Raw genomic sequence first — 18,003 nt, forward strand, 5'->3', positions numbered from 1 at the left:
ATCGATTTGTGTCTCTACAATTAATAATGTCACCAAATGAAGGTGGAAAAACCTTTATGCGCAAATATTGATATAACAGCCAACATATTGAAGTCAACTTGGAGTTAAGCGACGATATGGTGTGTGGTCTTCCCATTACAACTCAGGAAACCATGCAGTATATTAGGCTACAGATTAAATAAGTGATAAACTTCACAGGGTGGTGAAAGTGCAAGGTGATGGGCTTGATGCTCATTTCCAATAAATATTGAGGGTCTTATTCTGGTGACATGATGATCGATGCTTGACTACCGTTTGACAAATACAAATATTCTCCCTCTTATCCAGAATAATAATAATCTCAACATGTAGACTGTATCTGCGAGCTGTTGACTAGAGTAGTCACATTTGCGACAAACCTATCGGTAGAGATGCGATGGAAGCACATTGAACTTTAGAATTGTATTCAGTCCATGAAAATGAAAAAGTACATTGTGTGTGCACTAGGACATCACACGCTGATTTTTTATCCACAACCTGAAACACACCACTGGTGGGAAAATGCACATATTTTCTTTATGTGGATTTTAGGATATTCGCATGAAAATCTGTCACCAATTGGATGGAAACCTAGCTTGTGTCACATTTATTTTGTCTTAATATTCCTTTTCCTTGACAGGATAATTATTTTCCTCTTTCGCTACACCCGCAATAACATCTGCTAAACATGTGTATGTGACAAAAACATATATTTTTTACTTTCGCCACTAGAGGTCAATCAGCTGATGTCTGGGGATTTGTACCACAATCTATGGTCTGTACTCCCAAAGTAGACTCTTTTTGTGCTAGGTGTTCTCAGCTGTTAGCAGCCAATGGCTGGAAACTACAAGTGTAATGGAACTTACAAATGTAGATCCTTCAAAACACCCCCAAAACAGGGAAACAGATCCCAATCAAAGGTGTTATCATGTGCTCCACTAAGGCAGTTATTTATCTTATAAAAATGATGTGGGCGAGCGCAAATTAAAAGTACGAATCTCGGAGCACCATTAGGTGCAAAACTCGATTTACCCAGTTGCGGCCCACTTTTTGGAAGCGACCACTCGATTTCGTCCCTACGTTATATTGGCATTGAACATGTCACCCTCTCTAGGAGCGGGGGTGACCTCGACAATTATTTGCTAAACGAGAGGCTGTCTGGATCTTTAATTTTAAGACCCTTGCGACGATATGGTGTGTGGTCTTCCCATTACAACTCAGGAACTCGGTCTCAACGTAGACTTTGATCTGAAACCATTCATGACAAAAAATATATATTTTACCTTTATTTAACTAGGCAAGTCAGTTAAGAACAAATTCTTAACTTGTTCTCCCTCTTTTGTTCTACAAACTAATAGTTTGTAGGCCTATGTTGCCAAATTGTATCTATGATCGTATGCTATCCATTCATGTTTTTTGTATGTTATTCTTATATCTGAGAATTAACCAAATGATATCAGGCCACACCTGGCCATGATTACAGACATGTGTCCTTTGACACTATATAAACTAGTGACCCACAGTGTTTGTCATTAAACCCTGACGAAGATGTTGGATATTAGGTTAGTGTGCGGCTCTCCTTTTCTTTTTCAAGCAGCCAATGGTTAGCAGCTTCATAGTCGCGATAAAAATGGATGACTGCCGTCATTTTTTTGAGTCATTACTGAATTATTTAATGTAACAAATAAAAACATTAAACCTTGTAAACAATTCATGGTAATTCAATGGTAACGTCGTAAACAATTAATTTAGACCCAGGTGTGTATTTGCTACAGCGTGCTGTTGGCCAGCTATTAAAAGGGACAGGTGGCTATTTGAGACTGCGATTAAAACAAGTTTCACAGTACTTCAATTGTTAGCCAGAAATGATTTGATATTGAGATAAAAATGGCTGCATTGGACCTTTAACAAAGGTATTGCATAGCCCAAACATTACATATTGTTTAGGCTATGTAAGGCATTCTGGCTTGTGAGTTTCAAATAGTATGTTCTGACAATACTGGTATTGGAGTCTGTTTGTTTCTGTACCTACAGTGTAGCCTCAGCTACAGAGCCAGTACAGTTACTAACCTGAGGACTCTCTCTGTGTGGCTGGGAAGACCTGTGAAGGGATTGATGGTTCTCAGCTCCTTCAACCACTTGGTGTGGTTGTAGCCAGCTACGGTCCTAAAGTACAGCCTTCTCCAGTAGCCCCCTGGTCTCTCCTGAACTTTCATCACACTCAGCTTCTCCACAACCTGAATGGAGGAGCAGACACATGATAATACATTTGGTTCATAATGCTATATTAGTACATACAAGCATACAGTATTCACTTACATACTAAATCATGAACCATTCACATACTCAATACATTGAGGGGGAAAAAACTGCTGTATTATGTATACTGTGTGTACAAAACATTAGGAACACCTGCTCTTTCCATGACATAGACTGATCAGGTGAATCAAATCCAATTTTATTGGTCACATACTAGGGTTGCACATTTTGGGGAATACTGGAAACTTTCCGTGGGAATTAACAGGAATATACGCAAATTAATATTAATACCATTTAAATGTAGATGTTTTTTGCATTGGATATATTTACCATATCATATGGAGACAGAAACATAAAAATTTTACCTTAACATAAGTAGACGTCATAGCAAATGATTAAATCCTTCCAAATGGAAAATAAATGTAGTTACTAATTTAACTTTAATTAAATGAGTTGACTCTTCACATGGAAGGATTTCACTGAACAACAAAATAAAGGGAATATTGAATGATCCCCAATGATCCATTGCATCTCCCAAAAATATTTTCAACATAAAATGATAATCTAGAAACTAAGCTTTGGTTGTCTTCCATGTCTTCTCCCTGAACTTCCTCAATGTCCACCTCTTGTACATCAGATTCTGAGGCCTCGTCTTCACTGTCACTTTCCAATCTTGTTGAGGATGGCTCGTTGTCCGGCAAAAAAAAACCCTCAAATTTGCCCGGACGGCCACCAATTTTTCAACCCTTGTATTGGTCTGCGTGTTGCGTGCTTTGGTGTGTGTTCCCAAACAAGGACCAGTTGCACTCTGAGGCAGCTGATGTTGGTGGGATTTGGAGGATGATGATCGATGCAACAGAGAAATAAGTCTTAGATCCACAAAGTCCCTTCCACCAGGTGATATGATATGTTGGCACGACTGCCATATTACATCTCAATCCCAAAGCCCTTGCTTGGAAGTGTACTTCGCCAGACTGCCAAGAACCTTGCCCTCATCCAGGCCAAGGTGGCGAGACACGGTAGTGATGACACCATAGGCCTTGATCTCCGCACCTGACAGGATGCTCTTGCCAGCATACGTGGGGTCCAACATGTACGCTACGGCGTATATGGGCTTCAGGCTTCAGGCACACTTATTGATGCATTTTAGAACTGCAGTTTTCTCTGCTTGGAGCAACAGTGAAGTGGTCAGGGCAGGACCGATTTCTTCTCTTACATTTGCACACTCAAAATTAAAGTGGAAAACCACACTACAGGCTGATCCAACTTTGATGTAATGTCCTTAAAACAAGTCAAAATGAGGCTCAGTAGTGTGTGTGGCCTCCACGTGCCTGTATGACCTCCCTACAACGCCTGGGCATGCTCCTGATGAGGTGGCAGATGGTCTCCTGAGGGATCTCCTCCCAGACCTGGACTAAAGCATCCGAAATGCCACCCCACACCATGACTGACCCACCGCCAAACCGGTCATGCTGGAGGATGTTACAGGCAGCAGAACGTTCTCCACGGCGTCTCCAGACTCTGTCACGTCTGTCACATGTGCTCAGTGTGAACCTGCTTTCATCTGTGAAGAGCACAGGGCACCAGTGGCGAATTTGCCAATCTTGGTGTTCTCTGGCAAATGCCAAATGTCCTGCACGGTGTTGTGCTGTAAGCACAACCCCCACCTGTGAACGTCGGGCCCTCATACCACCCTTATGGAGTCTGTTTCTGACCGTTTGAGCAGACACATGCACATTTGTGGCCTGCTGGAGGTCATTTTGCAGGGCTCTGGCAGTGTTCCTCCTGCTCCTCCTTGCACAAAGGCGGAGGTAGCGGTCCTGCTGCTGGGTTGTTGCCCTCCTACGGCCTCCTCCACGTCTCCTGATGTACTGGCCTGTCTCCTGGTAGCGCCTCCATGCTCTGGACACTACGCTGACAGACACAGCAAACCTTCTTGCCACAGCTCGCATTGATGTTCCATCCTGGATGAGCTGCACTACCTGAGCCACTTGTGTGGGTTGTAGACTCCGTCTCATGCTACCACTAGAGTGAAAGCACCTCCAGCATTCAAAAGTGACCAAAACATCAGCCAGGAATCATTGGAACTGAGAAGTGGTCTGTGGTCACCACCTGCAGAACCACTCCTTTATTGGGGGTGTCTTGCTAATTGCCTATAATTTTCACCTGTTGTCTATTCCATTTGCACAACAGCATGTGAAATTTATTGTCAATCAGTGTTGCTTCCTAAGTGGACAGTTTGATTTCACAGAAGTGTGAATGACTTGGAGTTACATTGTGTTGTTTAAGTCTTCACATTATTTTTTTAAGCAGTGTACATATGAGATGAGTAATGCGAGATATGTAAACATTCTTAAAGTGGCTAGTGTTCCATTTATTAAAGTGGCTAATGATATCAAGTGTGTAGGTAGGCAGCCACCTCCCTGTGCTAGTGATGGCTGTTTAACAGTCTGATGGCCTTGAGATATAAGCTGTTTTCAATCTCTCGGTCCCAGCTTTGATGCACCTGTATTGACCTCGGCTTCTGGATGGAAGTGGGGTGAATAGGCAGTGGCTCGGGTGGTTATTGTCCTTGATGATCTTTTTTGGCTTCCTGTGATCGGGTGTTGTAGGTGTCCTGTGGAGGGCAGGTAGTTTCCCCAGGTGAAAGCAGGTAGAATCCAGGTGAAAGCTTTGATCCCTTATTGATATCACTTGTTAAATCCACTTCAAATCAGTGTAGATGAAGGGGAGGAGACAGGTTAAAGAAATATTTTTAAGCCTTGAGACAATTGAGACATGGATTGTGTATGTGTGCCATTCAGAGGGTGAATGGGCAAGACAAAATATTTGAACAAGGTATGGTGGTAGGCGCATCGGATTGAGTGTGTCAAGAACTGGCGCACCGGATTGAGTGTGTCAAGAAGTGCCATGCTGCTGGGTTTTTCACCCTCAACAGTTTCCTGTGTGTTTCAAGAATGGTCCACCACCAAAAGGACATCCAGCCAACTTGACACTACTGTGGGAAGCATTGGAGTCAACATGGGCCAGCACCCCTGTAGAATGCTTTCGACACCTTGTAGAGACCATGCCCCTAAGAATTGGGCTGTTCTGAGGGCAAAAGGGTGTGCAACTCAATGTTAGGAAGGTGTTCCTAATGTATTGTACACTCAGTGTATATTGGGTATGTAAATATTTCATGTTGTAAAGTAAATAAGTAGTGTGTAATATGTATGCTGTGCATGTTTGTATCTGCTTCTTGTATTTGAATTCACACTGCTTTGCAAGCTTGCCCTCTACTTTGTCCCTAGTGGGATAATTAAAAGTGTTATTCAATTGAAATTATACTGAACCTCGTCCATGTGCTTGGCCTTCAATTTCTTACTCTCCCCATAATTTGCAGAATAGATTTTACACCACATTGCACTGCAAGAAAATTAGACAACATATTCAACTATTATGTGATTGAATAGGGTCGATAGATAGTGAAGAAGAGTCTTACTGCCTCCGGATATAAAGTATCCTTACTTGTTATTGGCCAGCTTATATAATAGCTTGTTGACGTAGCCAATGCAGTAGAGAGAAGAGGCATCCAGGTTCCACAGGATCTTCATTAGGATCTCAGGTGGCAGTCTAATAGAACACAAATTACAATAAGGCTGGGTCAAAAAAAGGCATGAACTGGACACTTGCTAGCTGTCTCCTTGCCTAATAAATATACTTTTATACCAATACTTGATATAGTCTAAAACAGCAATGCAAAATTGTCAAGGTTTTCCATACAACCCAGAATATTTAATATTTAATAACATTACATTGGAACTTACTCTACCGGTTTGTCCTTCAGCCGCTTGAAATTTGAGACAAAATATCCACAGGAAAGTATTGCTCACCCAACATTTAGAGCGCCGGTACTGCCGTTTAAATGTATATAACCTGGCACATGCTCAAAACCATGTAAACACATGCAGACTTCGGTTACATGCATGCGCCGCCTGTACTTCTGTCTTGTGCATGTGCCTTTGGTCAGGAGCAAACAAATCTTGATTATCACACAGAGAGATGCGTTTTCATGTCGGGTTAATAACACTTTCCTGTGGATATTTTGTCAAAAATTTCGACCAAAACCACAGACAATCGGCAAAGTAGGTTCAAATGAAGTTTATTCAATATTCTGACTTGTAAAGGGACTGTTTGGAACTTCTTTAGGGAAATGAGTCAGTAATAATTTGAATGCATCACCACGTTTCGTACCTAGCGGTCTCCAAGTCCACACAGCCAAACACGTTGTACTCAGGATACTTACAGCGAACACATTAATACAAACACAGACTGGATAGATTTGTCAACTGTTTATGAACACCATTTTGAAGAATTAAATAAAATACTGTATAAAATAAATGTATTCTAATTTCAATTCTAACCGTGGGACTTGGAGACAGTAGCAACTCTGCCCTTTCTCTCTGCAGATTACAGAACAGGACATGGATCATAGGAAACAGGTGGAGGTGCATTCTTGTCATACCTGCAACCAATCAGAGCATGCAAACAATTAATTCAAATGGACTAAAGCTCACACTTCCAAATCACACAATGATTACTGTAATGCACAAAGCACCTACACTCTGTTACACATTAATTAAGTGTCAAAGTAGTTTGCTAGCTACAGTAACAAATGATGGAGAAGATGGCGGGAAGAGGATGTGGATCTTGAATCGGATAGCGGTGGAAGTGAGGAAGAAAGGACTTTTGTACAAAATAATGGTAAAAGAAGCTAAATTGAAGGGGGAAAGGAAACTAGTGTTGATAATAACCCATCATATATCTGGTACGACTACATTTTCTGGGAGTATTGGTGCCAAAATGTGGTGACTCCTTTGAAAATATGAAAGCTCTCGGTAAAGTAAAGTTGGTGAAGATCACACATTTTTGTTTTGTTTTGGGGTCTCAGGCAAGTTTGTGATTATGATGTGTCATGTTTTGAGCTACAGAAAAGGGCACCTGTCAAGGGAGTAATTTCTGGAGTCTTGAAAGAAAATTGACATTGATGTACTGAAGAATATTCTTGGAAGTGGTCAATGAACATAGGATGAATTGTTTGGTTAATGGCAGGAAAGAGAAGAGTTCATCTGCTCTTGTGTTTTTGATGTGGAGCCCCACCTGACCCCAGTGAACTATGTCCTATCCAATCAGAGCTTTTATATCCAGGTCTTTGCAATGTCGTCGTTTTAAAATGTTTGGACATGTAGAAAGTGTCCCCAGTAAGAAGAAGCCCGAGAAGTGAGAAAGATCACTTTGAAGGGGTTTCCGAATGTGTAGCAGAAGATAACAGTCAAGGAGTAAGGTGTTGTAACTGTAGTGGAGAACATGTGGCGACATTCTTGGAATACCTGAATAGGGTGAAAGAGACTGAGGTTGCCAAACTCAGGGCAGTTGAGTCTCCTATGCAGAGGCGGTCAAAAGGGTAGAAAGAATGAGTATCTCTGAAGTTCTGGTGGTAGTGAATAACGAGCAAGACCCAAAAATTATTCATGTGAAGAAAGTGGACTGTGTCTCTTTTATAGTGATGAATCAATTGCAGCTGAAATATTTCTGGATTAAAAGGTTTCACATCTGAGGAAAGGATGGTCATTGCTCACATCAACACCATTATCCCAGAAACCCTAGACCCACTCCAATTTGCTTACCGCCAAAACAGATCCACAGATGATGCCATCTTTATTGCACTCCACACTGCCCTTTCCCACCTGGACAAAAGGATCACCTACGTGACAATGCTATTCATTGACTACAGCTCCTTGTTCAAAAACATAGTACCCTCAAAGCTCATTACTAAGCTAAGGATCCTGGGACTAAACACCTCCCTCTGCAACTGGATCCTGGATTTCCTGACGGGGCACCCCCAGGTGGTGAGGGTAGACAGCAACAAATCTGCCACGCTGATCCTCAACACTGGAGCCCCTCAGGGGTGCGTGTTCATGCCCCTTCTGTACTCCCTGTTCACCCACGACTGCATGGCCAGGTAAGACTCCAACACCATCATTAAGTTTGCAGTGGTAGGCCTGAACACCGACAACAACGAGACAGCCTATAAGGAGGTCAGAGACCTGGCTGGGTGATGCCAGAATAACAACCTATCCCTCAACGTAACCAAGACTAAGGAGATGATTGTGGACTACAGGAAAAGGAGGACCGAGCACGCCCCCATTCTCATCGACAGGGCTGTAGTGGAGCAGGTTGAGAGCTTCAAGTTCCTTTGTGTCCACATCACCAACAAACTAGAGTGGTCCAAACACACCAAGACAATCGCAGAGAGGGCACAACAAAGCCTATTCCCCCTCAGGAAACTAAAAAGATTTGTCATGGGTCCTGAGATCCTCAAAAGGTTCTACAGCTGCAACATCAAGAGCATTCTGACTGGTTGCATCACTGCCTGGTACGGAAACTGCTCAGCCTCCGATCGCAAGGGACTACAGAGGGAAGTGCGTAGGGCCAGGACATCACCGGGGCTAAGCTGCCTGCCATCCAGGACCTCTATACCAGGCGATGTCAGAGGAAGGACATAAAAATTGTCAAAGACCCCCACGCACCCCAGTCATAGACTGTTCTCTATTACTGGAGCACCAAGTCTAGGACCAAAAGGCTTCAACAGGTTAAGCCATAAGACTCCTGAACAGGTAATTAAATGTCTACCTGGACAATTTGCATTGTGCCCCCCCCCCCCAACCCCTCTTTACACTGCTGCTACTCTCTGTTTACCATATATGCACAGTCACTTTAATTAAACATTCATGTACATACTACCTCAATTAGCCCGACTAACCGGTGCCCCCACACATTGGCTACCCAAACTATCTGCATTGTGTCCCGCCACCCACCAACCCCTCTTTTACGCTACTGCTTCTCTCTGCTTATCATATATGCATAGTCACTTTAACCATACCTACCGTTGAAGTTCGGAAGTTTACATACACCATAGCTAAATACATTTAAACTCAGTTTTTCACAATTCCTGACATTTAATCAGAGTAAAAATGCCCTGTCTTAGGTCAGCTAGGATCACCACTTTATTTGAAGAGTGTGAAATGTCAGAATAATAGTAGAGAATGATTTCTTTCAGCTTTGATTTCTTTCATCACATTCCCAGTGGGTCAGAAGTTTACCTACACTCATTTAGTATTTGGTAGCATTGCCTTTAAATGGTTTAAATTTGGTCAAATGTTTCGGGTAGCCTTCCACAAGCTTCCCACAATAAGTTGGGTGAATTTTGTCCCATTCCTCCTGACAGAGCTGGTTAACGGAGTCAGGTTTGTTAGCCTCCTTGCACGCACATGCTTTTTCAGTTCTGCCCACAAATGTTCTATAGGACTGAGGTCAGGGCTTTGTGATGGCCACTCCAATACCTTGACTTGTTGTCCTTAAACCATTTTGCCACAATTTTGGAAGTATGCTTGGGGTCATTGTCCATTTGGAAGACCCATTTGTTACCAAGCTTTAACTTCCTGACTGATGTCTTGAGATGTTGCTTCAATATATCCACATAATTTTCCTTCCTCATGATGCGCCATCTATTTTGTGAAGTGCACCAGTCCCTCCTGCAGCAAAGCACCCACACAACATGATGCTGCCAGCCCCGTGCTTCACGGTTGGGATGGTGTTCTTCTGCTTGCAAGCCTCCGCCTTTTTCCTCCAAACATAACGACGGTCATTATGGCCAAACTGTTCTATTTTTGTTTCATCAGACCAGAGGACATTTCCTTTCAGGTTATGTCGATATAGGACTCGTTTTACTGTGGATATAGATCATTTGTACCCGTTTCCTCCAGCATCTTCACAAGGTCCTTTGCTGTTGTTCTGGGATTGATTTGCACTTCGCACCAAAGTACGTTCATATCTAGGACACAGAACGCGTCTCCTTCCTGAGCGGTATGATGGCTGCGTGGTCCCATGGGGTTCATACTTGCGTACTATTGTTTGTGCAGATGAACGTGGTACCTTCAGGCATTTGGAAATTGCTCCCATGCATGAACCAGACTTCTGGAGGTCAATTTTCTTCTGAGGTCTTGGCTGAGTTCTTTTGATTTTCCCATGATGTCAAGCAAAGACGCATTGAGTCTGAAGGTAGGCCTTGAAATACATCCACAGGTACACCTCCAATTGACTCAAATGATGTCAATTAGCCTAATCAGAAGCTTCTACAGAAATACTGAAATGTTCCAAGCAGGACACTCAACTTAGTGTATGTAAACTTCTGACCCACTGGAATTGTGATACAGTGAATTATAAGTGAAATAATCTGTCTGTAAAAATGATGTCATGCACAAAGTAGATGTGCTAACCAACTTGCCAAATCTATAGTTTGAAAGAAATGGAAAGAATTTTGTGGAATGGTTGAAAAACAAGTTTTAATGACTCCAATCATTTGTAAACCTCCGACAATAACTAAGCTTCATATCACAAGCCACTGATCCTCAATAAATAATTTTCTGAAATGTTCCAAGCTCTCCAACAGCTCCATTTTAAAGCTTGGACACAGTCAACTTAGTGTATGTAAACTTCTGACCCACTGGAATTGTGATACAGTGAATTATAAGTTAAATAATCTGTCTGTCAACAATTGTTGGAAAAATACTTGTGTCGTGCATAAAGTGCATGTCCTTGTAATGGCGTTCGTCTGTTGAAAGAGAGTCGGACCGAAATGCAGCGTGTAGGTTACTCATGTGCTTTAATAAAGGAAATAGCGATACATGAAATAACTATGAGAATACAAAACAACAAACGGAACGTGAAACTATACAGCCTATCTGGTGAATACACAATGACAGGTACAATCACCCACGAAATACAACGCAAACTCAGGCTACCTAAATACGGTTCCCAATCCGAGACAACGAGAAGCACCTGACTCTTAATTGAGAACCGCCTCAGGCAGCCCAGCCTAACAACACCCCTACTCAACCGCAATCCCAACTATACAAACCCCAATACGAAAACAACATATAAACCCATGTCACACCCTGGCCTACCCAAACATATAACAAAAACACAAAATACCATGACCAAGGCGTGACAGAACCCCCCCCCTAAGGTGCGGACTCCCGGACGCACCTCAAGAGCATAGGGAGGGTCCGGGTGGGCGTCTGTCCATGGTGGCGGTTCTGGCTCGGGACGTGGACCCCACTCCATTAATGTCCTAGTACCTCCCCTTCACGTCCTGGGATCATCCACCTTCTCCGCCGACCATGGCCTAATAGTCCTCACCCAGATCCCCACATAACTGAGGAGCAGCTCGTGACAGAGGGGCAGCTCGTGACAGAGGGGCATCTCGGGACAGAGGGGCATCTCGGGACAGAGGGGCATCTCGGGACAGAGGGGCAGCCCGGGACAGAGGTGCAGCTCGGGACAGAGGGGCAGCCCGGGACAGAGGGGCAGCCCGGGACAGAGGTGCAGCTCGGGACAGAGGGGCAGCTCGGGATAGAGGCTCAGCTCGGGACAGAGGGTCAGCTCGGGACAGAGGGTCAGCTCGGGACAGAAGCAGCCCGGGACTGAGGGGAAGCCCAGTACTGAGAGGACGCCCAGCACTGAGAGGACGCCCAGTACTGAGAGGACGCCCAGCACTGAGATGAAGCTCAGACAGGTAGTAGGCTCTGGTAACTCCTGGCTGGCTGGCGGATCTAGCTGCTCTATGCAGACTGACAGCTCTGACTGCTCCATGCAGGCTGACAGCTCTCTGCAGACTGGCAGATCCTGGCTGACTGGCACTTCTGGCGGATCCTGGCAGACTGGCACTTCTGGCGGATCCTGGCACTTCTGGCGGACCCTGGCAGACTGGCACTTCTGGCGGATCCTGGCAGACTGGCACTTCTGGCGGATCCTGGCAGACTGGCACTTCTGGCGGATCCTGGCAGACTGGCACTTCTGGCGGATCCTGGCAGACTGGCACTTCTGGCGGATCCTGGCAGACTGGCACTTCTGGCGGATCCTGGCAGACTGGCACTTCTGGCGGATCCTGGCAGACTGGCACTTCTGGCGGATCCTGGCAGACTGGCACTTCTGGCGGATCCTGGCAGACTGGCACTTCTGGCGACGCTGGGCAGACTGGGAGCACTGGCGGCGCTGGGCAGACGGGGAGCACTGGCGGCGCTGGGCAGACGGGGAGCACTGGCGGCGCTGGGCAGACGGGGAGCACTGGCGGCGCTGGGCAGACGGGGAGCACTGGCGGCGCTGGGCAGACTGGGAGCACTGGCGGCGCTGGGCAGACTGGCGACGCTGGGCAGACTGGCGACGCTGGGCAGACTGGCGACGCTGGGCAGACTGGCGACGCTGGGCAGACTGGGAGCACTGGCGGCACTGGGCAGACTGGGAGTACTGGTGGCGCTGGGCAGACTGGGAGCACTGGCGGCGCTGGGCAGACTGGCGGCGCTGGGCAGACTGGCGACGCTGGGCAGACTGGCGACGCTGGGCAGACTGGGAGCACTGGCGGTGCTGGGCAGACGGGAGACTCCGGCAGCGCAGGAGAGGAGAAAGGCTCTGGCTGCGCAAAACTGGCGGGAGACTCCGACAGCGCAGGAGAGGAGACAGGCTCTGGCTGCGCTAAACAGGCGGGAGACTCCAACAGCGTAGAAGGGAAGGAAGGCTCTGGCTGTGTAGAACAGGCGAGGCGCACTGAAGGCCTGGTGCGTGGTGCTGGAACTGGTGGTATTTGATCGAGGACACGCACAGGAAGCCTGGTGCGGGTAGCTGCTACCGGAGGACTGTTGTGTGGAGGTGGCTCTGGATAGACCGGACCGTGCAGGCGCACTGGAGCTCTTGAGCACCGAGCCTGCCCAAGCTTACCTGGCTCGATGCCCACTCTAGCCCGGCCAATATGAAGGGCTGGTATGTACCGCACCGGGCTATGCTCCCGCACTGGAAACACCATGCGCTCCATAGCATAACACGGTGCCTGCCCGGTCTCTCTAGCCCAACGGTGAGCACAGGGAGTATGCGCAGGTTTCCTACCTGGCATAACTATTCTCCCTTCTAGCCGCCCCCCAATATTTTTTTTGGGCTGCTTTACGGGTTTCCTTGCCAACCGTGTTCCCTCGTATCGTCGGCTCCTATCTCTGGCTGCCTCTGCTCTCCTTAGTGCCTCCACCTGTTCCCATGGGAGGCGATCTCTTCCGGCCAGTATCTCCTCCCAAGTGTAACAACCTTTACCATCCAACACGTCTTCCCATGTCCATTGTCCGAATAGTTCTTCCTCCTTTTGCTGCTCCAGCTGTCGCTGCCTGTTTATACCAGCGCCTCTCTGTTTTTGCCGGCGTGTCTTCCTTTTCGACTCCATTCGTCTATAGCCCTCCTCGCATTGCTGCAGCGAATCCCAGGCGGGCTCCTGCACTCTCTCTGGGTCGTCCGGCCCACCTGTCGATTTCTTCCCACGTCGTATACTCCATGCCATTGATATCCATAACGTCCTCTCTTCGCTTCTCCTGCTGCCTGTTAACACGCTGCTCGGTCCGTGAGAGGTGGGTGATTCTGTAATGGCGTTCGTCTGTTGAAAGAGAGTCGGACCGAAATGCAGCGTGTAGGTTACTCATGTGCTTTAATAAAGGAAATAGCGATACATGAAATAACTATGAGAATACAAAACAACAAACGGAACGTGAAACTATACAGCCTATCTGGTGAATACACAATGACAGGTACAATCACCCACGAAATACAACGCGAACTCAGGCTACCTAAATACGGTTCCCAATCCGAGACAACGAGAAGCACCTGACTCTTAATTGAGAACCGCCTCAGGCAGCCCAGCCTAACAACACCCCTACTCAACCGCAATCCCAACTATACAAACCCCAATACGAAAACAACATATAAACCCATGTCACACCCTGGCCTACCCAAACATATAACAAAAACACAAAATACCATGACCAAGGCGTGACAGTCCTAACCGACTTGCCAAAACTACAGTTTGTTAACAAGACATTTGTGGAGTGGTTGAAAAACGAGTTTTAATGAATCCAACCTAAGTGTATGTAAACTTCCGACTTCAACTGTACATACTACCTCAATTAGCCCGACTAACCGGTGACTGTATACAGCCTCGCTATTGTTATAGCCTCGCTACTGTTATAGCCTCGCTTCTGTTATTATTCACTGTCTTTTTACTGTTGTTTTTATTACTTACTTATCTATTGTTCACCTATTACCCATTTTTTACTTAAAAATGGCACTGTTGGTTAGGGCCTGTAAGTAAGCATAGACTACCAGTACCTGTGTACAGTGAATGCTGCTGAGGGGATGTTGGCTCATAATGGCTGGAACAGAGCAAATGGAATGGCATCAAACACATGGAAACCATGTGTTTGGTGTGTTTGGTTCCATTCCACCGATTCCGCTCCCGCCATTACCCCGAGCCCGTCCTCCCCAGTTAAGGTGCTACCAAACTCCTGTGTCAGCAACCCACTTACTGCTCTATGTGGTTCTGGGTGCAGCCAGCTGGCCTGGCAGCATGTCTAGTAGACCTTGGTAGCAGAGAGGTGAGTCTCTTTGTTGGTACCCTGCTTGGTACTGGACAGCTGGGTACAGTGGCCTTTTTCTGTGTCAGTGGCACACGTTTTGCATTGTTGGTAGCCAAGCATCTAGAAAGACACAGATGTAAGACATTTAGCTAGTTAACCAGCTAACTAACTAGCAAACTAGACAACTAGTATCTAGCTAGCTTTACATTAGTTATATGCATAATGCACCACAAGTAAGTTAGCTAGAAAGCAATCTGACAAAAAAAGTCAACAAAGGTGTTTCTCTGTAACTAGCTAACGTTAGCTAGCTACGTAAACGAACTGCAATTAACTACAGTCCTACGTTAGTAAGTTAGCTAGCTAAGGTAGTCTGAGCAGCGTTTGTTGACACTCGGTCCACGCTATACCCACCTTTGAGGGCTCGTGCCCGGGGATTTTGTGGTCATGATTTTCTTATTTTAGGACGTCTGCACTTCTTTTCGCCTGTAGGTCCTCTACCCTCGGTTGGCGGTGCCTTCATCCAAGCCCTCTCTGAAACTGCGGAAAAGTTGTCTAGCTTCGTCCAGTAGTCATGGTTACAGATAGGCTGCACGCATAGACATAGGAATTAGAATACTAGAATGGCTTTAGCCTTTTTATGGTTCTCCAAATGTCAGCCATGTTGGTCAGGTAGATGGTCACACATGGTTTGCTGGCGCTGAGATATTGTGTAAAACAATAAATGTGAAGAATGTATCTTCACTGTATGTGTGTTAGCTAGCTAGCCAGACAGTTATAGAGGAATGATTCCATTAATGTTTCAAATGAACTGCTAATATTCCAACATTCCATTCAAACAATGCAGTCAATCCACAACCATACACTGGCTGTAATCAGTTGATGATAGGACAAGTTGTTAATGCATCAAGTACTGAATATTGTATCATATAATAGCACTCACAGCTTTCCAAGAAAACAAAATCTGAGACATTGATGGTCTGTTTCCATATATTTTAGAGGCTATTTATACAGCACATTTGTATAAAACCCAAATAAACTGTATTTATAATTATATGACAATATTTTAGGTTGACTATAATTCCATGACACAATTTCTGATACATCACATGCCTTACTTTTATTTTTGTGCATAAGTAAAAGCAGGAAATGCATCACCTATGCCTCTACCATTCCTTCCAATTAGACTGTTTTTGGATTTCTCCCTGACCAAGATGGCTGCCATTTTCAACACCATTATGGAGCTTACAGGGTTTATGACAAATCCCTCTAGTAATTTAATAGGATCTCTATTGTGGCATGTCTAAAGTTTTGAACACACTGCCTCCTAGGGGTTTGGCATTTCTTGACCTGCAGACAAATATGTTTTGAGTACAGTATACTGCCATTCACTTGGTATAAGTCTATAGCGAATCCCATTCCCAAATCTTCAAAAAATTACCCAGAGTGCACTGAACTGAGGCATACGTTTATTAAGTACGGTTTATAAATTATATTCATCCATCCTCAACAATAGGCTAATTACATTTTTGGAGGATCAAAACATTCTGGCAGAAGAACAAAATGGTTTTGGTAAATCCAGAGCCTGTATAGATCATATCTTCTCGGTCTGTACAATAAATAGATTACATAAAGAGAAGCCTACTTTTGCATGTTTCATTGATTTCCAGAAAGCTTTGTAAATAGGGATCTTTTAGCCTATAGTTTGTTAAAGACAGGGGTTGATGAGAAATTTTATCAAGCAATCCAGTCTCTTTACAAAGTACCAATTGCTTGTGTGCGTGTTAATGAATATCGTACAGATAAATATTGGAGTAAGATATGATGATGAAATGCTAAGTATCCTTTTATATGTTGATGATATTATTTTGATGGCAGAAACAGAACAAGACCTGCAGAACATGTTATTATGTGCAGTCAATTGGTGTAAAAGATGGAGACTCACGATTAACCAGACAAAAACACGGATAATGCATTTAGAAAACCAGCTACTAAGAGAAGTGTTTTTCAGTATTGTTTTGGTGGAGACATTTTGGAGTTTACTAGCATTTATAAATATTTGCATCTTTTTATTGATTAACATATGACCTTTCTATACGCCAACATCTGCGCTGGCCGACTCAGCAAGTAGAGCTCTTGGGGGAGTTATGGGAAAAACTAAACCACTCAAAGATATAGGTTATGCCTCATATTCCAAACTGTGTCAGACATGTGTGTGTCCTGTTTTGGACTATTCAGCAAGAGTGTGGGGTGCTAAGAGGTGTTTTAAAAATGAACATGTTCATAACAAAGCAGTACGTTACTTTTTAGGTGTCCACATGTTTGCACCTATACTTGCATTAACAGGGGACATGGGCTGGGAACCCTGTGAGGTGAGATGGAAGGTGTGAATGGTGAGACTTTGGAATAGACTGTTGAATATGCCAACTGCCAGAATAGCTAGTAAAGTTTTTCAATGGGATCTAACCATAGGGCGAGCCTGAGAAACTGAAATGTCTGACCTTTTTCAACAGTCTGACTGTGAACATCTGTATGAAAACCAAATTAAGGGAGACATAGATATGATTTTTTTTTAACTGTTGATGCAATATAAAAAAAGAATGGGTGGAGGAGATGAATCATAAACCCAAATGGATAACTTTTTGTTTGATGAAGGGTGAATTTGTGTGTGAGAGAAATATTATGTATAACCTACTTAAAAACAAGAGATCGCTATGTGCACAGGTAAGATCAGGGATATTGCCTCTGCGTATTGAAACAGATAAGATCAGGGATATTGGCTCTGCGTATTGAAACAGGTTAGATCAGGGATATTGTCTCTGCTTATTGAAACAGGTTAGATCAGGGATATTGCCTCTGCGTATTGAAACAGGTTAGATCAGGGATATTGTCTGCATATTAAAACAGGTTAGATCAGGGATATTAAAACAGGTAAGATCAGGGATATTGTCTCTGTGTATTGAAACAGGTAAGATCAGGGATATTGTCTCTGCATATTAAAACAGGTAAGATCAGGGATATTGTCTCTGTGTATTAAAACAGGTAAGATCAGGGATATTGTCTCTGTGTATTGAAACAGGTAAGATCAGGGATATTGTCTCTGTGTATTGAAACAGGTAAGATCAGGGATATTGTCTCTAAGATCAGGGTCTGCATATTAAAACAGGTAAGATCAGGGATATTGTATTAAAACAGGTAAGAAGGGATATTGTCTGTATTAAATTGTAAGAAATTGAAACAG

General features: G+C 44.4%; 1 protein-coding gene across 2 annotated transcripts in view; it reads right to left on the reverse strand.

Annotated features, from left to right (window-relative positions):
- fbxo15 (F-box protein 15) overlaps positions 1 to 15,360 on the reverse strand; it is a 36,279-nt gene extending 20,919 nt beyond the window's left edge. The window contains exons 1-5 of one of the 2 annotated variants that reach the window (XM_029625943.2): positions 15,177 to 15,360; positions 14,715 to 14,885; positions 5,785 to 5,889; positions 5,610 to 5,682; positions 2,089 to 2,255 (exon numbers count right to left, since the gene is read on the reverse strand). In XM_029625943.2, coding sequence (XP_029481803.2) covers positions 2,089 to 2,255; positions 5,610 to 5,682; positions 5,785 to 5,889; positions 14,715 to 14,885; positions 15,177 to 15,211 — 551 coding nt within the window. In that variant the 5' untranslated portion in view covers positions 15,212 to 15,360. Of the gene's footprint in view, positions 1 to 2,088; positions 2,256 to 5,609; positions 5,683 to 5,784; positions 5,890 to 10,964; positions 13,790 to 14,714; positions 14,886 to 15,176 lie in introns of those variants that run through there. The other variant, XM_065007078.1, reaches the window with a different exon arrangement.
- Between the last annotated feature and the right edge of the window lie 2,643 nt (positions 15,361 to 18,003).

This window comes from Oncorhynchus nerka, linkage group LG22, assembly GCF_034236695.1.
Source record: "Oncorhynchus nerka isolate Pitt River linkage group LG22, Oner_Uvic_2.0, whole genome shotgun sequence".
Lineage (NCBI taxonomy): Eukaryota > Metazoa > Chordata > Actinopteri > Salmoniformes > Salmonidae > Oncorhynchus > Oncorhynchus nerka.